At 42.5% G+C, this 22054-nt stretch overlaps 1 protein-coding gene across 1 annotated transcript in view; it reads right to left on the bottom strand.

Annotated features, from left to right (window-relative positions):
- Nucleotides 1-1722: 1722 nt before the first annotated feature.
- The window catches only part of LOC145353976 (protein-glutamine gamma-glutamyltransferase 2-like), a 41926-nt gene continuing 21594 nt past the window's right edge, over nt 1723-22054 (bottom strand). Inside the window, exons 6-13 of the mRNA XM_080205028.1 lie at nt 21788-21965; nt 19900-20035; nt 17909-18012; nt 14748-14990; nt 13593-13862; nt 12189-12349; nt 9036-9172; nt 1723-2583 (exon numbers count right to left, since the gene is read on the bottom strand). Of these exons, the coding sequence (XP_080061154.1) occupies nt 2433-2583; nt 9036-9172; nt 12189-12349; nt 13593-13862; nt 14748-14990; nt 17909-18012; nt 19900-20035; nt 21788-21965 (1380 nt within the window). The 3' untranslated portion in view covers nt 1723-2432. The remainder of the gene's footprint in view (nt 2584-9035; nt 9173-12188; nt 12350-13592; nt 13863-14747; nt 14991-17908; nt 18013-19899; nt 20036-21787; nt 21966-22054) is intronic.

Here is a 22054-nt window from a genome sequence, read left to right as displayed (position 1 = left end):
AGAAGATGAAGAAGCTTCTTCACATGGCCAGGATAAGTCTGCCTCATCCAATCTCCCGCTGCACAGCCTTACCCACCCCTCACACCTCCAAGATGACCCCTCAGCCTGTCAACTATAGGTGTTGGCAACCCCATCACAAGGCCTTCTTGCTCCCAAACCCCATGGTCTATAATTATTTGATATTTCCCTCGATCCCTTTTTAAACAACAGAACTTTGTTTGCGTTTCTCCAGTCCTCTGGTACCTCCCCTGTATCTAACGAGGATTGGAAATCATCCACAAAGCATCTACAATCTCCTCCCTGACCTCCTTCAGCAGCCTCGGAAACAATCTATTTGGCCCCAGTGGCTTAGCAACTTCCAAGGATTCCAATCCTTTGAGTATCTCGTCTCTCTTTATGATTACCCCATTCAATATGTTCCTCCTGGAATATTATATCGGCATCATGCATTTCCCTTGTAAACACAGAGATAAAGTATTCATTTAAAATCCTGCCCACAGCCTCGGCATCTGCACACAAGTTCCCTTCTTCATCTCTGATAGATCTCACCTTTTCCTTAACTAACCTTTTACCATTAATATATTGAGAATACACATGTAAATACCACATCATGGTAGTGTCCGAGATGCCTCCCTCTGAACTGTTTATGTCTGTGTTCTCCAAAGGGTGCAAAGATGGTCATGGAATCCCGACAGAACAAGAGCACATTCGGCCTATCGAGTCTGTACCGACCACAATCCCACCCAGGCCCTATTCCTGTAACCCCGTACACTTACACAGCTAATCCCCCTGACACTAGGGTTAATTTAGCATGACCAATCAACCTGACCCACACATCTTTCCGGAGGAAACCCACACAGACATGGAGCGTACGTGCAAACTTCACACAGACAGTGACCCAAGGCTGGAATTGAATCTGGTTCCCTGGCGCAGGGAGGCAGCAGTGCTAACCACTGTGCCACCAGTCCTGGCTGCTCAACTGATTTTCATGCAAGGGATGGGAGATGGCCTGAGTACATCACGAGGGATTAAGGAAGAAGCTTGAAGAATGACTGCATATATTAAGGGTTCTCACTTCTGTCTGCTGCCTCCACAGCACCCTTCACGTAGGCACAGTCCTGTTCCTCCCTGGCCAGCTCAAAGGATCACTCCTTGAAAAGCATCTGGGTTCTCACATCGGGAATTTTTCTGAATTCCTGAGCCCGCTCATGGTGATCGTGCTTGAGTTTTTCCTGCATTAAGACAGACGGGGAGAGTGCAGGCAGGCAAGCTACCAGTTGAGATGGTGATGAGGTGTGGTATGTGTGGAACTCGAGTGGGAATATTAGGAACAGGGGAGATTCTGGGGTGGGGTTGACAGGGGATAGAGGGGGAGCTGGGGTGTGGGTTTGTAGGGGGTCGGGTGAAAAATTCCATCCCAGATATCTGTTTGAATTTTGTATGAGGCATATATTTGTCACCAGGGCAAAAGTCACTGCTTTTCTTTCCAGAATAACTTGGAATATTTTGTATCCACCGAAGGCAGACCAACCTCAATACAATGTCTTATCTGAAAACTCATCCATCATTTGTACTGTTTTAGAAGCTTCAATCACTCACTCCTCCCCATTCAGGATCCTCACAGGGAGGAACATTCACCTGTTACAATCTCCGCAGAGACCAATAACTTTGAAAAAGAGATGCAGGCTTCTAGTTGTGAGCTGAAAGAACAACACTACGAGATTTCACATTTTTAAAATGTTTATTGCAATAAATGATGAAGAAAACATTTTTTGAAAACTTACACTTTAAATTACAGAAAGTGATGTTTCTCCTTATCATCCCTCGCGCTCTCCATAAAATTACAGTTGTTTTTGTAAATATTGTTGCTCCCAGCTTCCTTGAGTTTCCTTTTCACTTTCCCAGCTAATTAACTAGTAATCCCAATACAGAGTTTCACTGTGAGGGTTACTCTGCAGATTCCTTCCCTCTTACCCAAGCTAGGTGAAGTTGGCAGCCTCCCTTGAATTTTCACAAACTTGGTCTCTTCAGTTTAAGCTTGAGCTCTAGCAGACTCTGCTACTGTCTGCAGCTTTAAATACCGAGCACTATCTCCCAATGAAACAGTCCACTTCTTTAATTTCAAGCAATCAAATCACCCAAACTTACTGTCAGACAGATGCCAGAACAGATTATATGGCCCTCTTTATTTACCCTAGGTGTAAAGTTACAGGTCAAAAATGTAACAACCTTATAATTGTGTTACATTAAAACAGTTTAATGTTAAAGTTAACTAAAATTTGTAACCAACAGAAACAGTATATTTAAACAAGCACACTGACTGCAATATGTAATGACAATGTGAAAATGTAAGTAGTTAATGCAACCTTTAATGACTATCTCGTCGATTCAGAAATAGGGTTTTAAGCTCTTCTTCAGGCTTCTCCTGCTCTCTATTTTTCTTGGACTTGGATATCCAAGGATCCTTTTACATCTTGTAGTTTGTCACAGTCAAAATCCACCAGTAGTTTCTTTAAGCCTGACTTGTAAGGAACAAAGTCACACTTCACTTTTGCTAATTCGTTAGGTGCTACATTGGGAACCCTTAGGGGAAGAAACAAAGGAGAAAAAACATCCTTAGAATTCTAAGACAAAGGTTATAAAATTGTTAATACAGTTAATAAATATGAAATTATGGCCAGATTTTATTCCACCTGTGTGTGTGTGCGCGTGCATGCATGAGCAGAACTGTGGTGGAGAGAGGGGTTGGGGGGATGAGGGGGGAGAGGCGGAGGGAGGAAAAGGGACGTAAAATTACATAAGCGGGATTGTCTTCAGGATCCTGCTTGGTCTGACTCAGATTCAATTTCACAGTGGAACAGGCAGGACCTCGAATGGGAAACCTGGCCATGTCCCAATTAATGATTGCTGTGCCCAGCCTCAATTGTTAAGCTGGTAGATGCCAGTCAGGAGCTCTGGATCTTCCCACTGCCCTCACTCTCCCATACCTGTCGGGCTACCTGCCAACACTGAGATCGCCCCCCCTTTCCAACCCCATATCTTTCCCTACCCTTCTGCCTCCTGGATCATAATACTTACTTGAAATGCAGACCCAGGATGTAGGCCGAGGCACATGGTCCATCTGCTGCCAATTAATATTTGATTGAGTATAAAATGGCATTGGGCCTATTGGAGTTGGCAAGGATGGGCTACATGCTGGCTTTCAGCCTGGCAGGTGCCGGGTGCTCTCAATGCTGAAAATTCAGGCCCATAAATCTGGTCTCGTGGTGACCATGAGACTATCAATTGTGTTAAAGACCCATCATCTTGACTAATGCCCTCTCAGGAAGGAAATCTGACATCTTTACCTGGTCTGGCCTACATGCGACTCCAATTTACTCAATGTGTTGACTCTTAACTGGCCTCGGAAACATTCTGTTCTGGGCAATTAGGGATAAGCAACAAGTGCTGGCTTTACCAGCGATGCCCACATCCCATGAAAGACAACAATATACAAAACATTTTCCAATACTTTCCCAAGAGAAAACAATGCCAAATCCCTTAGCCCTGCTGTTTTGTGTTGTCACATTTTATCAACTTCAACACTGAACTGGAACAGCAGAGAGGAAGGGTTGGTAATTTCTAATGTTTTCTTTACTAATGAAGAAAATTCACTGCACAGCTTAGCTGATGCTTCCATACAATTAAGATAAGGGAGAATGTGAAAAAGATGGACATAGAAAAGAAAGTAATTACTAACTTTTAACCATTCAATTCATATGTCTCAACTCCTAACGTTGAGTTCAGCACTGCTTTCTGCAGATTCCATGCTTTTCTTAAAACTCTCACTTTACAACAAAGCTCTTCTGAACGTCAGCTTGAGCTAACGCCAAAGTGTTAAAATAGTTCACAGTCCTGACATGATTAGCCTCCTGGAGGAGGGTAAAGGGCTCTCTCTATTCGCAGGCAATCACTTTCACAGAAGACAGGTTCCCCACTTCCAATTTGGGAATTAACTCCCTCGGGACTTCTGAAGATTGGTTTGGTGGGGGTCAGCATTCTCTCAATCCCCCCCACCTCACAGCCACCCTTATCAGATTCCAGTCTGTGTCTCAAAGACAGGAATCTCCAACAACACTGAAAATTACTGCAGCTACATCTTTTCCATTGCTGAATAAACCAAGTTATTGTATCAACCTTTAATGAGGTCAGTAGAGTAATATTATTAAACACTACTCGCCTAGTCAAATATTCCTCTGGCCATTTGACCACACTCCCGCAATCACAGGAGTTTAGCCCAAAGAATGATGGAAATGATGGGACCAGATAAAATGGATTAAAATGTATTTGGGGCATGTTGATTGCCCATGAATGGAGGGAGCATTAATTGTCCATTTGAGGACTGCATTTGGCATTCAAGTGCAAAGGTCATCTTGGACCTTCCCAAACTAGACTTAACTGGAGACGTGGGAGACAGGGTCCCCACCTACATCCGCTTCTCTTATCCAAGAGCTCTCCTGGTTTGGAATTTGTCGTTAGAATTAAGGGACAATAAATTCCTTTGGAGATCAAATGGGGCAGGAATTTTGTCCATCTCACCATGTCCGGTAGTTGTAGTTTTTTTTTCTCGTGCCCCTAACACTATAAATTAGTGCAGAGAGGATTCCCGATTCTCTACACTGGTAGAGAATCCTACCCTTCCACCTCCTCTAACCTAATTATAAGTGTGAGGGAAGTTTTTTTTTATATTTTTACTTTTCTGCTGGTAATTGATTCAGGGATGGCAGTTCAGGCTGTAAGCTGCATCTCCTGTGGGATGTATGTAGTGAGGGACTCCCACAGTGTTTCAGGTGATTTTACTTGTGGGAAGTGTGTTAGATTGCAGTTTCTGGAGGAGCGTGTAAAGGAGCTGGAAGGGGAATTAGAGGAGCTCCGTATAATTCGGGAAGTGGAGCAGGACATAGAAAGGAGTTATAAGGAGATAGTCACTCCTAGGAATAAGTCTTGGGTCACTGCCAGGAAGAGGGGCAAAAAGCAGTTGGGGGGACAATCCCCTGGGGCTGTTCCCCTCCAAAATAGGTTTTCGGTCCTGGAGGCTACAGTTGAGGAGAAATCAACTGGGGATAGCCAAAGGGAGCAGGTCTCTGGGGGTGAGCCTATTGGCAAGCCTCAGGTGGTTAGGGGTAAGAGATTGGGCCTCGTGATTGGGGACTCCACAGTTATGGGGACGGATAGGAGAGTTGGAGGTAAGGGTAGGGACTCTGGGCTGGTGTGTTGCCTACCAGGGGCTGGGGTCCAGGATGTATCGGACAGAGTATTCAGGACTCTTAGGGGAGAGGGAGATCAACCCCAAGTTATAGTTCATGTGGGGACACATGACATAGGGAGATTAAGGGAAGGGGATATTAAGCAAAGATTTATGGAGTTGGGGTGGAAACTAAAGGCGAAGTCAGAAAGAGTAGTTATATCTGGACTCTTGCCTGTGCCACGGGATAGTTTAGAGAGGAATAGGGAGAGGGAAAGTTTGAACTCGTGGCTGAGGGGATGGTGCAGGAGGGAGGGGTTCAGGTACTTGAGCAATTGGGGCTCATTCTGGGGAAGGTGGGACCTCTATAAGAGGGATGGTCTACACCTGAACCAGAGGGGAATCAATATCCTGGGGGGTAAATTTGCAAAAGCGATGCAGGAAGGTTTAAACTGATTCGGAGGGGGGGAGGGATAGTGAGGAAAGGGGGTGAAAGTGAGGGGGGCATAGTTGGGGAATGCAAGGCACGGCATAGTGGGGGTGGGGCGGAGCAGGGTTTGAAATGCGTGTACTTTAATGCGAGGAGTATTCGCAATAAAGTGGATGAACTTGCAGCGTGGATCAGTACCTGGGACTTTGATGTTGTGGCCATTTCTGAGGCATGGATAGAGCAGGGTCAGGAATGGATGTTGCAGGTTCCGGGGTACAAATGCTTTAGTCGGAGTAGAGAAGAAGGTAGAAGGGGGGGTGGGGTAGCATTGCTAGTCAAGGACTGTATCACAGTGTCGGAGAGAAAGTTTGATGAGGACTTGTCAGTTGAGGTAGTATGGGCGGAGATTAGAAATAGGAGAGGGGAGGTCACCCTGTTGGGAGTCTTTTATAGACCTCCTAAAAGTTCTAGAGAGGTTGAGGAAAGGATTGCGGAGACAATCCTGGTTAGGAGTGAAAGTAATAGGGTAATTGTTATGGGGGACTTTAACTTTACGAATATTGATTGGAGTTGCTATAGTTCTAGCTCGCTAGAGGGGTCAGTGTTTGTACAAAGCGTGCAGGAAGGTTTTTTGTCTCAGTATGTAGACAGGCCAACTAGAGGAGAGGCTATATTGGATTTGGTGCTGGGAAATGAGCCAGACCAGGTGCTAGACTTGGAAGTTGGTGTGCATTTTGGTGATAGTGACCACAATTCGGTTACGTTCACCTTAGTGATGGGAAGAGATAGGCATGAACCTCGGGTCAGCAATTTTAGCTGGGGTAAGGGCGATTATGAGGCTATCAGGAGTGAATTAGGAAGCACGGATTGGATTAGGGGATTACAGGGACTGGGAACGTCTGAAATGTGGAGTTTTTTCAAGGAGCAGCTACTGCGAGTCCTTGATAGGTATGTCCCTGTCAGGCATGGTGGATTTGGTAGATCTAGGGAACCGTGGTGCACTAAAAGAGTTGAGTCGATGGTTAAAAAGAAAAAGGAGGCTTATGTTCGGATGAGATTGGAGGGCTCAGATAGTGCACTAGAAAGCTTTAGATTGGCTAGGAGGGAGTTGAAGAGTGAGTTGAGAAGGGCTAAAAGAGGACATGAGAAGAATTTGGCTGATAGGATTAAGGAGAATCCTAAGGCGTTCTATAGGTATGTCAAGAACAGAAGGTTGGTCAGGGCAAGATTAGGGCCAGTTACAGACAGCAGGGGGAAGTTGTGTGTGGAACCGGAGGAGATTGGAGAAGTATTGAACCAATATTTCTCTTCGGTGTTCACGCAGGGGGACATGAATATAGCTGAGGAGGACATTGGGTTGCAGGGGTGTAAAATAGACAGTATTACGGTTGATAAAGGGGATGTGCTGGAAATTCTTGAGGGGCTGAAAATAGATAAGTCCCCTGGTCCGGATGGGATCTACCCTAGGATTCTCTGGGAGGCTAGAGAGGTGATTGCAGAGCCTCTGGCTCAGATCTTCAGGTCGTCATTGGTCTCTGGTGTAGTCCCGGAGGATTGGAGGATAGCGAATGTTGTCCCATTGTTTAAGAAGGGGAACAGAGACTTTGCCGGGAATTATAGACCGGTGAGTCTTACTTCTGTTGTGGGCAAGGTTTTAGAAAAAATTATTAGGGATAGGATTTATAGCTATTTGGAGTGTAATGAATTGATTAGAAATAGTCAGCATGGTTTTGTAGCGGGTAGGTCGTGCCTTACTAACCTTATTGAGTTTTTTGAGAAGGTGACCAAAGAGGTGGATGGGGGCAAGGCAGTTGACGTGGTATACATGGATTTTAGTAAGGCGTTCGATAAGGTTCACCATGGTAGGCTTCTGCAGAAAATGCAGATGTATGGGATTGTGGGTAATCTAGGAAGTTGGATCAGGAATTGGCTATCAGATAGGAGACAGAGGGTGGTGGTGGATGGTAAATATTCATCATGGAGTACAGTTACGAGTGGTGTGCCTCAGGGATCTGTTTTGGGGCCACTGTTGTTTGTAATTTTTATTAATGATCTGGATGAGGGTATAGTTGGGTGGATTAGTAAATTTGCTGATGACACCAAAGTTGGAGGTGTGGTAGATTGTGAGGAAGGGTGTCATAGTCTGCAGGGAGACTTAGATAGGTTGCAGAGCTGGGCCGAGAGGTGGCGGATGGAATTTAATGCGGAGAAGTGTGAGGTAATTCACTTTGGTAGGAACAACAGATGTGTCGAGTATAGGGCTAACGGGAGGACTTTGAATAGTGTGGATGAACAGAGGGATCTAGGTGTGTGTGTACATAGATCCCTGAAAGTTGGGAATCAAGTAGATAAGGTTGTTAAGAAGGCGTACGGTGTCTTGGCGTTTATTGGTAGGGGGATTGAATTTAGGAGTCGCAGTGTAATGTTGCAACTGTACACTACTCTAGTGCGGCCGCACTTGGAGTACTGTGTGCAGTTCTGGTCCCCGCATTACAAGAAGGATGTGAAGGCGTTGGAGAGGGTGCAGAGGAGGTTTACTAGGATGTTGCCTGGTATGGTGGGGAGGTCCTATGAGGAGAGACTGAGGGATTTAGGGTTGTTTTCGTTGGAAAGAAGGCGGCTAAGAGGGGATCTTATTGAAACATATAAGATGATTAGAGGTTTAGATAGGGTGGATAGTGATAGCCTTTTTCCTCGGATGGAGAAAGCTAGCACGAGGGGGCATGGCTTTAAATTAAGGGGGGGTAGCTACAGGACGGATGTCAGGGGTAGGTTCTTTACCCAGCGGGTGGTGAGGGATTGGAATGCCCTGCCTGCTGCAGTTGTAAATGCGTCTAGTTTGGGGGCGTTTAAGAGATCTCTGGATAGGTTTATGGACGAAAAGGGATTGGTATAGGCTAGTGGGTCATTGTTTTTGTAACTGGTCGGCGCAACATCGTGGGCCGAAGGGCCTGTTCTGCGCTGTAATGTTCTATGTTCTATGTCTGCACAGGACCAAAGCTACTTCCTGAGTTGGAACTCATTCATACATATGGTAGGTTTCGAGTGAGATCCTTGCTGTCAAAAGGATGCCCAGCAGCATCACTGAGGAACCTCTGGTGGTATTACAATGAGCGTGGCACCAGAAGAGCCAACAAGACATCTTAAAAAGCCTGAAGATTATTGAAACTCCCAATATGAGCCCTTGCAAAGAACTAAGCCTTCAGCAGGGAAATGTTTGAGTTCCAACTGGGAGAAGGGAAGTTTGCATATCAATCTGAGCTATACATTCACCTCTCTGACCTTATGCCAATAGCATGATAACCTGTAGCCAGCTGCTGGAGATAGTTTTGCTTATTGTCAATCAGAGATAATGTACATTTTCAAAGTACCTATACTTACTTTATTTCCTTTTCACCTTCAATCAGACCTGCCCCCTCAAGAGTCATGACGCAATTCTTCAGAACTTCAGGAAAGCAGTTCTGAATGCTGATCTCTACCACAACTTTATTATTCAGAACAGCAGAGTAACTTAGCATCTGATGAAATAAATAAGATTTTATAACATATTGAAAATGAAACTTCATTACCATAGAAACATTGAAATTTCTAATAAAGTGACTTATAGATCCAGGTCACAATATTTGTGTAGATACTGGGGATTTGTGTTTAGATATTTTCCTGAGTATCAAAGACCATGCTGGAAAAGGGCAGCTGGCAATTGACAAGCAGAAAATATTTTTGCCACCACACTGCCCACCCCAGGTGGGTAATGTCTTTTCCAGTGACTCATTTATATAGGCAACCAACCTGTAATCGGCAGTTAAGTGTGCTAAGGCCTCCAGGGATTGTTGGTAACGTAGTAGCTGTTAGTTGTCCAGTATTGTCTCGTTTTGGTTGGTATGCTATGTTTTGTTTTATAGCATTTCAACTACTAAAAACTTAGTAAGAATGCTGAAACATAGGGACATGAGGAGAAGGAATGAGAATTCCGCTTATTCCTCATAAATCTGTTTTGCCATTTAATCAAGGCTCCCTTTCACCTCAGCTCCATTTTCCCACCTTTGCTTCAGGCCACTTGATATCCTTAACAATCGATAAACTACCTCAGTTTTGAAAGCTCCTATTAGCATAGGAATCAAAACTTTTTGGGAGATAACTTCCCAAATTCCCACTACTCTTCTTGTGAAAAAATGTGTAATATTGCCCATAAGAAGAGGAATTCAGGGTTTTAACTTAGTAGATGAAGTAAAATGAACTACATACACTTGAAAATCTGTAACTATCAGGTGTTTTGTTTATGAACAGATCTTTCTTTTTCTGCAAATCTCATGCAATAAGTACATGGGTTAGTCCCATCATAAACATGAGAAATTGGGCAAATATAATCAACACTCAATTTTTCAAAGCATTAATTGTATTAATGAATGTGGTCATATATTTTATGCAAGAATAGAACATAGAATATAGAACATAGAACAGTACAGCACAGTACAGGCCCTTCGGCCCTCGATGTTGTGCCGAGCTATGTCCAAACCCAAGATCAAGCTATCCCACTCCCTATCATTTTGGTGTGCTCCATGTGCCAGTACAATAACTGCTTGAAAGTTCCTGAAGTGTCTGACTCCACTATCACAGCAAACAGTGCATTCCACACCCCACTCTCTCAGTAAAGAATTTACCTCAGACATCCCTCCTATATCTCCCACCATGAACCTTATAGTTATGTCCCCTAGTAACAGCTATATCTACCCAAGGAAATAGAGTGGACGTGCAAAGACTATCTGTCCTCCTCATCATCTTATAAACCTCTATTAAGTCGCCTCTCATCCTCCACCACTCTAAAGAGAAAAGCCCCAGCTCCCTCAACCTTTCCTCATAAGACCTACTCTCCAAACCAGGCAGCATCCTGGTAAATCTCCTCTGCACTCTCTCCAATGCTTCCATATCCTTCTTATAGTGAGGTGACCAGAACTGCACACAATATTCCAAATGTGGTCTCACCAAGGTCTGATATAGTTGCAGCACAACCCCACGGCTCTTAAACTCAAACCCCCTGTTAATAAATGCTAAAACACTCGAGCCTTCTTCACGGCTCTATCCACTTGAGTGGCAACCTTCAGAGATCTGTGTATATGGATTGCCTCAAAAATTGCATCAAATATCATCCGATTCCATTCCTGCCTCAGTTCATCTATTATTGAAACCTCTATCCAATGTATTTTTTAATCTTTGAAATTGATTATTCCAAACACTCTTGTCTGGCCATCCATATTCTGCCTGCTGTAAATTGGAGGTCAGAAAAAACTCTGCTGCCTGAATACTTCTTAGCATCAATCCCCGTTTGTCCATTAACTTAGAGCTTGCTGATCTACATTGATTCCTGGTTAAGAAATATCTCAATTGTAAAATCCTCATCCTTAATTTCAAAATGCTTCATGTCCCATATTGTCCTTATTTCTGCAATATCCTCAAGCCTACCGCCCTCCAAGATATCTGCATAGTTCTAATTCTGGCCAATCCAGTATCTCCAATTTTAATTGCTCCACCATTGACAGCCATGTCTTCAGTTGCTAAGGCTCTGTAGCACTGCCTCTTGCTCCGTAATCCTCCTACCGCTGCTTATTTTAAGATACTCCGAAAACCCTACCTCTGTCACCAAACATTTGGCCATCTGTCCTAACATCACAGAATCTTCAGTGCAGAAGGAAGCCATTTGGCCCATCGAGTCTCACTGACCACAAGCCCACCGAGCACTTAGTCCCATAACCCCATGCATTTACCGTAGCTAATCTCCCCTGACATAAGGGGCAATTTAACAGTGCCAATCCACCTAACCCGCACTTCTTTGGACTCCGCGGGGAAACCAGAGAACCCAGAGAGAATCCATGCAGACACAGGGAGAATGTGCAAACTCCACACAGTGACCCAAGCCAGGAATCGAATCCATTGTCCCTGGCGTTGTGAGGCAGCACTGCTAACCACTATGCCGCCCATCAGCAAACTGTCTCTGTATATGATTTGCTTACTAATTAATTATCTCGCAAAGAGCCTTGGGCTGTTTTATAATGTAACTGGACACTTGTATGTTCACATTGTCACTCTTGGATTACAAACTGAGTGGTAGTCTGATTTCCCAACTCTGGTGCACACATTTTTCACTGCTGTGTACAATCTGCCTGAACGTAATACAAAGGGAAAATAAATCCATCAATAGAGAATAGCACAAAGATCGTTAGCTTCCACAGTAGAGACTGAATGAGGTAGGGCAATGTGAGCAACACAGTGGTTAGCATTGCTACCTCTCAGTGCCAGGGATCTGGGTTCAATTCCTGGCTTGGATCATTGTCTGTGCGGAGTCTGCATGTTCTTCCCATGTCTGTAGGGCTTTCCTCCAGTCTAAAAGATGTGCTAGTTGGGTGCATTGGTCACGCTAAATTCTCCCTCAGTGTACCCGAACAGACGCCAGAGTGTAGTGACTATGGGATTTCCTAGCAGTGTTAATGTAAGTCTACTTGTGACTTATAAATAAAAAACAATATTCTTCACTATTACCTTAATTATTAAAGGAGGGTTGACCAGAGAAATGTCTTTTGTTGCGAATGCTTTGCTTTTTGATGACGCATCAGTTACAACAGTTATCAACTTCATCAGGTTGTACATGTCAGGGAACAAGCCATATTCTTTGTAATCCAATTTCAAAGGGATTTTCAGATCTGCAAAATGTCAGGACGGAGAAAGGTTATGAAATTGACACGGTTTTAATTTTTAAATATCATTTCATATCCGGAGGTGGGATTCCTGTGTGTGAGCCATCCTGCCCTCCATGAAATTGTAGATAGTTTTCCTGATATTAGGAATCAGAAGCAAGTGCTCCCATTGTCCTGTCCGCCGCTGCAAATCCCCCCATCCCCGTCCCTCCCGCCCTCCCCATCACCGCCATGCCTGCTTTGGTGGGCTCCATTAAATTCAACCCATTTGAACAGAAAGTGCCCCAAAAATACTCAGCAGGTCTGGTAGCAAATTTGGAAAGAAAGAGTTAAGATATCACTGACATTTCATTAGTTCTGATGGAAGATCATCAAAGACACAATTAAAAAAAATCATGGTCCCAGAGGGAATCCTGAATGGGAAACTGCTTACCTCCAATTAATAGACCATTAAGCTCTTTTCATGTGCTGGACAGGTAGGGACTGAAATATGTAATGGAGATTTTGAAAAAACCCAACTCTTCAGAATATTAATGCTACAAGCACTGGGATAATGGAGTGCAGGCTCCAGTAGTGATTAAGAGCAGTTCTAACTGTTGAGGTAAGGTTAGGACACAAAGATAAGAAACAGTTTCCACTAGTGGGGGGATAAAGAGTGTAGAATGTAAAAACAGCCTGCATTTATGTCATACTGGGTTTTGTGGATGAACATATGTTGAAGAGAGGTCATCTCCAGCTTGTTCCTTTACCAGATGACTGTTCCATAGAATAACAATATCCTGCACTTGATCACACACCCCACACCAGTTTTGTACATTCCCAGTCAGTCTCATGCCTTTATGCTGCTGGCCCTCTGAACAGCTGCCTTCTCTCTTCAGCAAGGCAGTGGCAAAAACCATCATGGCTGCTGCCTGTCTTTACTGCTGGTGCAAGGCAGGCAACTTCCATTACCTGGAGATGCTCAATGGCAATAATTGGTCACCACACTGCCAACCTGCCAATTGACTAGACAGCAGGTTCCTGTCACCACTTTGAAAATCAATTAATTTGTTTTTGCTCTCCATACATGCTGCCTGATCACCTGACAAAGGGACTAATCCCGAAAGCTAGTGAGTGTACTATCAAATAAATCGGTTGGACTTAAACCTGGTGTTGTCAGACTTTTTACTGTGTTTACCCCAGTCCAACGCCGGCATATCCACATCATGACTGCTGAGTATTTCCAGATTAGACATAATACTTTCATTACCTTCATTGGGTGGAATAGTGACCTCCTGTTTATGCTTCTTGATGACTTGTTTCTCCGATACTCCATTGTATTTCCTTTTCTTCGCCCAAAACTTGAGGTCGCAGACCTTTTTTTCTGAAGTCTTGTTGGAAATGACCATTGAGACGGTAAATGGATTTCCATTGTAGATAGGCAGGTCAGTGGTCATAGACACATTTAGTGTCTTGGCTGGCACTGGAACAGTAAGGATTCTGCTAGCCTTTTCAAAAACATCTTCTTCCTGAACAGAGCCTTGGAATCAAAAATAAATGAGTGTTATTGCATCCAAGACAAGCATATTAGCTGGTTTGAATGATTCTATGATAACATGCGTTTCTGACAGTTTTATCATCAGCACTGTTGAACATGAATTAAACAGCTGATTGAAAGCTGAATCCTTTCCAATGTAGTCTGCCCACAGACCAAATTCTGATCTCAGTTTTCATCAAAACTAACTGCAATGCAGTTTATGTTCCTGTTTTAAAAGAACTTAGTTAATTTGTAACCACTCTAAAATCATTTTCAAGAATTTATATTTTGTGCATCAAGCACTTGTGTGGCATCTTTGAACAGCTTTCTGAAAATCCAAACATGTTCCATCCACTGGTTTGCCATTATCCACCCTGTTTAGCTGCTTGTTTGAAAAACTCCAATAGATTTCTCAAGAATGTTATCCTTTCCATAAAACCAGGTTATCATTTTCCTAATAATGGATTCCAATATTTTCTCTTGTACAGATTATGGGAGCCCATCAATGACTTTAACAAGTCACTTTCAAATTCAATGTAAAATTCATAACTTATTATGATCACTTACCCAAAGGATTCCTCATCATGAGTTTACTTATTAAACCTAGTTCACTTATTTAACCTAGTTTACTTATTAAACCTAGTTCAAAGGCAACTGAGGGTGCGATTCTCAGCCCTGTGCAGCCTGGTGCAAATTGCATCATATCTGGAGAATATTATGAAAGGAACCAAATGTGATTTGTGCCGGAGAAAACTCCTTTTGAAATTCTCCCTGCCACTACCCCACCCCTAACCCAGTGGTCATGCCCAGCAAAGAGTTATTGAATTCCTGCTTAGAAATTAAATAAATTTGCCTTTCTTGCTTTGCCTTAATTAACTCTGTTCTTACCGTCAGGATATTTGTAATTGCTGGTAACGTCCTCACGTTCTTCGGCACCACAGCGCTTTGTGCTGATGTTGTGGCCAACACGTGACTCCTCAACTTCCATCTTCATTTTCTCTCCATTTTTAAAGACCAACCAATCCACACAATGGGCGTTTACTTCAGCAAAGACAAATGGGACGTCATATTTCAAATCCGTCTCCCCTTCTTTGATTGCAGTTACTGAAGCTGGTCCACAGCAGTAAATTCCTAAAAATAATATGGAAACAATCACGTATTCGAATGGATTATGGCCAATTGAAGTGAACACCTACTTAAAGGGTTTTTGTTTTGTCTGTGTACTGTATTTAAATAGGTTATCGACCATATGCACATTCACACTGGGTGAAGTCTTCACTTCAATTACTGCTTCATATTTAATCACTTCATCATTTACCCTTTTAATAATCAATGCATTGCATTCCTAAAAGGGCCAAGCGATATGAGGGCAGTTGTTTAAATGACATTTGCATTCTCACAGCCTCATCAAATCTAATTAAAATGGGGGAGATGAAGAGAAATTATTTCCTCTGGTTGGAGGGACAGTCTTGCACAAAGAGAGGCATGACATTAATATTAAAGTGAGGGCATTCAGGGGGAATGTTAGGGAGCATTTCTTCACTTGACAAATACAAACAGCAAAGAAAAGAGAACAGTAAAGCATAGGAACAGGCCCTTTGGCCCGTCAATGTGCTGATCACGTTGTCATAGAGGTTTATAGCATGGAAACAGGCCTTTTGGCCCAACTTGTCCATGCTGCCCTTCTTTTATAAACCCCTAAGCTAATCCCAATTGCCCACATTGGAGCCATATCTCTCTATACCCATCGTACCCATGTAAATATCTAAATGCTGCTTAAAACATAAAATTGTACCTGCCTCTACTAGTACCTCTGGCAGCTTGTTCCAGACACTCACCACTCTGTGTGGACACTTTTGTATCTCTGCTCTATCTATACCAACTGCCTGTATTCTTCTACTTCCTACCTCTGCATGTGTCTATGTCAACTATCTAACTTGGCAGTGCATTCCAAGACCCCACCATCCTCTGCGTAAAAAGCCTCCTCTGCACATCTCTACTAAACCTTCCCACCCCCCCCCCACCTTGAATTTGTGCCTCCTTGTAATTGTCATTTCTGTCCTGGGAAAAGGCTTCCAACTGTTCATCTTATCCATGCCTTCATAATTTTATAAACTTCTGTCAGGTTGCCCCTCAGCCTCCATTTTTCTAGGGAAAACAATCCCAGTTTATTCAATCTCATAGTTAATGCCCTCCATACCAGGCAACATCCTGGTAAACATTTTCTGTACTCCCTCCAAAGCCTCCATGTCCTTTTGGTAGAATTGACACAGTATTCCAAATGTGGCCTAACCAATGTTTTACATAATTGTAACATAATTTGCCAACTTTTATACTCAATGTCCCATCCAATGAAGGCAAGTCATATGCTTTCTTCAGCTTTTTCCACCGGTGCTGCCACTTTTAATGATCTGTAGAGCTTAACTCCCAGACTTGTGTGTTTATGCTCCTGATGGTTCTGACATTTATTTTATACCTCCCATCAGAGTTGGATCTACCAAAATGCATCACTTAACATTTGTCTGTATTAAATTTGATCTGCTATTTCTCTGCCCAATTTTCCAGCCTATCTATATCCTGCTGCATTCTCTGACAATCTTCATCACTATCTGTAACTCCAGCAATCTTAGTATCATCCACTAACTTGCTAATCAGATTTCTTCCTATTTATATATATTACAAATAACAGAGGTCCCAGCACTGATCGCTATGCAACACCACAAGTTGCAGACCTCCATTCAGAAAAACACCCTTCCACCACTACCCTCTGTCTTCCAAGGCCAATACAGTAAGTCTCACTTGATTCACTGTAAAAACTCACATTCTAATCAGTATTCTGTAAACTGACTGTGTGTCTTTACATCCCCTGTTTGTGATCAGAACTCTCCACTCACCTGACGAAGGGCCAGAGGCCCAAAAGCTAGTGGCTTTTGCTACCAAATAAACCTGTTGGACTTTAACCTGGTGTTGTGAGACTTCTTACTGTATTTACCCCAGTCCAATGCTGGCATTTCCACATCATGACTTCCAAGACCAAACTAGTTCTGAATGTAATTACTGAGTCATCCTTGATCCTGTGCGATTTAACCTTTTGCACCAGCCTGCCAGGAGGGACCTTATCAAATGCTTTACTAAAGTCCATGTAAACAACATCCATGGTCCTTTCCTCAGCAATTATTTTGCCACCTCCTCAAAAAACTCAATCAAATAAGTGAAACGTGACTTCCCTCATGCAAAATCCTGCTGTCAGTCTCTAATAAGACCATTCAGTTCCAAATGTGTATAGGTCCTATCCCTAAGAATCTTCTCCAACAATTTCACTATCACTGACGTCAAGCTTACTGGTCTATAATTGCTCGGGTTATCCTTGCTATCCTTCCTAAATAACAGGACAACATTGACTATCCTTCAATCCTCTGGGACTTCATCTGTGGCCAATGAGAAAACAGAGGTTTCTATTAGAGGCCCAGCAATTTCCCTTCTTAGCTCCCTCACTAATCTGGAATCGATACCATCTTCTCCTGGGGGTTTATGTATCTTACTGCTTTTAATGCACCTAATACTTGCTCCCTCATAATAATGACTTGCTCTAGAGGGTTTACATACCCCTCCAAGATACCATCGATCAAGGTGTCTCTCTCCTTTGTGAATAACAATGCAAAGTCCACATTAAGGATCTCACCACTTCCTTTGGCTCTAGCATAATTTTCCTTCTTTCTTTTGAGTGGAGCAACACTTTCTCTAGCAACCGACTTGTTCCTAATATATGTATAAAATACATGTATTGAAATCTGGAACTCCCTTCACTAAAAATTCTTCTGAGCCTTTTGTGTCCATTGAATAATTTAAAACTGCAAATGCTAGACTTTCATTCTTTAAAAAGTTTAGGCTTTTGGAATCTAGGCAGGCAGTTGGAGGTATGATTAAGTGAGAATCTAATCAAACAGGCTGCAGGGCCTAAATCTTCAGTTCGTGTTTCTATATTGCCAATGTGTCAGTGTTTCATTCATAATGCACAGTGGTTCCCTCATGCTATTCCTGTTCATTACCATCACTTTCCTCCTGTGGTGTTGCATCCACTACCTGCCATCCATCATAGCCTGGACTTAAGTCATTTCGCATCATCCAAGTTTCATTCCACACGTGGAAATTCCTGAAGTAAAAGGACAATAGTAAAGTCACAGATCACAGGAATTCTCAGAGAGATAAAATATTAAATAGTTATACTGAAGGTGGCAGAAATGGTACAAATACTGTCAGGACATGGTGGTATACTGGCAGGAGATATGGTGGTGTACTGCTAATGTCACTGGTAATAATCAAGAGACTCAAGCTAATGCTCTGGGGACATGGATTCAAACCCCAATACAGCAGCTGGGGGAATGTACATTCAATTAATTAATTTAGAATATAAATCCAGTGACCATGAAACTATCATCAGTTTTAAAATCCCATCTAATTCACAAATACCTTTCAGCAAAACAAATTTGTCATCCTTACCTGGTCTAGAATACATCTGGCTACAGTAATGTGGTTGACTCTAAAATGGCCTATTAATCCACTCAGTTCAAGGGAAATCAGTAATGGGCATCAAATGATTGCCTTTCCAGTGATGCCCTTATCCCATGAAAGAATAAAATATAGATTCTTAGCAGTGACCACTAAATATTGACATGGAATTCTTATGCAAAATAATTTCTAGATCGGAGCTTTCAATTACCTAAAGGGACATAATTGCAGGAAATATGTATTGTTGTGCAGCAACTGACAGATTGTACGACTAAATGAACAAATGCAAAAATCTGAAGATTTTATGCACCAGCTGAGGTTCCCTCAAGGTCTTAGTTTGAGAGTCTTTATGATAGATTGGGAGACATGGTGAAAACCACCTATTAATTCTGAAGTTTTCTCACCATCTATCATAATTTCAGCCGCCACTTGCAAAATTCAGAATTTCTGATCATTGTTGAAAATAAAGAGCAATTCATTCTCCAATTTCCAATGCTGATGATCAGCATCCATGAATATGGTTTGCTATTTTGATTAATAAATTGAATATTGCGTATTCCAAAGAACTATCCCATGTGTGATCAATCCACTGCTGTTAGGAAATAAATACAGTCAAAAATTTGCATTGTTGCACACTTTTCCTGTCCACATTGAGCTTTGTCCTGATCCCCACTCTTTATATCAACTCTTAAAATGTCCAAAACCTTAAATAAACCTGTCATGATGGGCAAAGCTCATGACAACATTGGGCTGATCTTACAGGCCCTTTACCCTTGAACCTTCTCCAGCTATCCTATGTCATAACTACAGATTAAGAATCTCTTTTGTCTCTGATCTGCTGCCAACACAACTACATCAATTTATTCCAATTGTACATTAAAATACTTGAAATATTGGCTGCTATCCACTTCTCTAATATACTGAAATGTACACCTGTCCCCAGTCTTACAGGCTTGAAAGCTGTATTGTATTCCCCAGCCTGACATTGACATTCCCACTATTGACATTCCTGCTTAGGGAGTCAGTTTACCTTACTTGGCTGGGCAGCTGGCTCATGATGCAAAGAAGTGCCAACAACTTGATTCAACTCCAGCACGGGTTGAGGTTATTCACCCTGCTTGAGTTGTGGTAATCTCAGGTTAATTTGCCAGCAATCAGCTCTTCCCCTCCAAAAGGAGAGCAGCCAATTGTCATCTGATACCATGGTGATTTTACTTCTATCTTTATTCTCCAGCTCAACACCACCTTGGCATGACCATGCTTCTGATTTCATGCCACCCAGTAATCCGTCCAATTTGCTTTCCAATTCCCTTCTGTTGGGTCTCTCTCTAGCTCCTTGTTTAAATACTGGCAGTCAGACTTTTTTTTAAATGTGGAAAATATTCATTCACTCCATTTCTCACTGGTATTAGAGATTGTTACCATAAAGTTCTCTCCATCCAGTATAACTACGTTGGTGGCATTATGTTATTCCGAGTGCATTTGTTAATTTAGCATGCTGCTTGAATATTCATTCTATTGTTGAACTCACCAAATGCTATCATATGATTCTCCTGTGCTTTCCGCGTCTATATCATAGTACGCGTCAATGGTTAAATTTGCATCAGTATCGTGAGCAGAATCAAAGTTTGTGACCACACGGGTAGGAATTCCTAAACATCTTAAAACTAAAGAAAGAGTTATTAATTTAATTCCATGTGTTTCCAACTATAGAAAAATAACTATCCCAATGCTCTTAAAATGTAAATTCTCAACCAGTGGATGCAAGTCTAACAATTCAGCGTGCAACGTGGACCTCAATTATTAGGTATCTTTGGATCCAAACAAATAAATTGTTACTTTGATGTGAATGGCAATTGATATGGGTGACTGAGTATCACTCGATTGCAACAAATCAATTTGGTGTACAGCTGACTCACCAGCTTATCCTACAGCCTAATGCACTGCAGGTGAGCTAAGTAAGCAACCCATGGAACTTGCATCGCACCCTCAGGGGCTACCACCCAGTCAGATTGGCCAACCGTTTCAGCGGTGCCAAGAGCTCTGAGAGATTTAGTGGGTGCTGACGAGGCAGTGAGCAGGTCCAAGCAGAAGGCCCATAGATCCCAGGGCAAGGTAAGTTTGGGATCTTGAGTGGCGGTGTTTGGGCAGTTTAGGGAAAGAGGAGCAGGGAATGTTTATTTTTAAAGTTTAAAGTTTATTTATTTGTGTCACAAGTAGGCTTACATTAACACTGCAATGAAGTTACTGTGAAAATCCCCTAGTCGCCTGGTATACTGAGGCAGAATTTAGCATGGTCAATGCACCTAACAAGTATATTGTTCAGAATATGGGAGGAAACAGGAACAATCAGAGGAAACCAAATATTGACATGGAAATCCCGTGTGAAGTGACTTCTAGCTGGGAGATGGGACATCTGGGGGCAGCGGAGATGAAGTGGATAGTTCTGTATTAAATAAAGCAAGTTATAGGAAGAACAGGGGGATGGTGGGGTGGAACTACAATGTTAGGGTGGCTGCTGCCCTTCCTGATGTGCAAAGGACACCCCCCACCCCGCAAAAGTCAGTCCCCACTTTCCGTTCCAGCCTTTAAAAATGTATTTTTTATAAAAATGGCTTATCCACTCCCACCTCACTGACACTTTGACTATGTTATGGCATGGGCAGCGTAGTATCAGGGTCCATTAGCTTAACAAGTTAAATTACTTTTAATTATTTATTTAAATATGGTGGGGGGGGGCGGTATTTCAGAGCACAACCCCCGGCCACTTAATATGACAATGATCTTATGTATGAATGGTGGATTTGGCATCCACCCTATTTTACGGGCTACTCACAACCCAAATAGGACCACATGTAAATCCAGCACGACATCCCCTGGTGCTAGACTCCAACAATCAAATCATCCCATAATGTTTTAAATTTGAGAGAACGCAATCTTAGCCTTGTGTAATCTCTTCTTATTATTTAACCATAATATACCAGGTATCGATCGAGTAAACATTTGCAATACATCCTCCAAGGTTAATACATCCTTACAAAGGTGTTGTGCCCAGAACCGCTCACAGTGTTCCAGGTGTGATTTAACTAGTTGTAGTACAAGTCCTTCAATGTAGTTCTCTTGATATAATTGTACTTTTATTTTCTGGTGCCAGTTTCCCACTCCACTCGGTCAGTCTGATATAGAATTCCTTTCTCCCACACCACTCATTCAGCTATTCATACATTTGAGAACCACCATTGTGCACCCACCACCCCGTACCCACTGCACTACCCCCCCCCCACCCCCACATATTAAAATATGTGCAATAAAATTTAATGTCCAAATTTCTTTGTAAATAAGTAAGTACATTTCCACATTTACCAATTCCATTTCATAAGTCCCTTATTTTTGAGATGTCACACAGATTGTCTCTCTACCTGTGCAGGTGACTGCTGCAAACACCCAGCACTGCCCATAGCGAACTGCTTTGCAGCCACTATTAGACCATTTGCGAAGGATTGCAATACTTCCGTTCCATTTCCCTGGATATACTCCACCAGTATATGGGGAACTCCATCTGCCAAGAAGTATTCCGTTGTCATCATTGCAATTTACCTGAAAAGAGTACACAAATTTTTATTGGCATTGTTGTGAAGCCATGCTAGCAATGAAGAAGACAAATACATTGAAGAAATTAAAGGCAT

This window comes from Carcharhinus amblyrhynchos, chromosome 16, assembly GCF_965287045.1.
Source record: "Carcharhinus amblyrhynchos chromosome 16, sCarAmb.v2.hapA, whole genome shotgun sequence".
Lineage (NCBI taxonomy): Eukaryota > Metazoa > Chordata > Chondrichthyes > Carcharhiniformes > Carcharhinidae > Carcharhinus > Carcharhinus amblyrhynchos.
The sequence above is the reverse complement of the archived record's forward strand: the minus strand, read 5'-3'. Positions and strand labels throughout refer to the sequence as shown.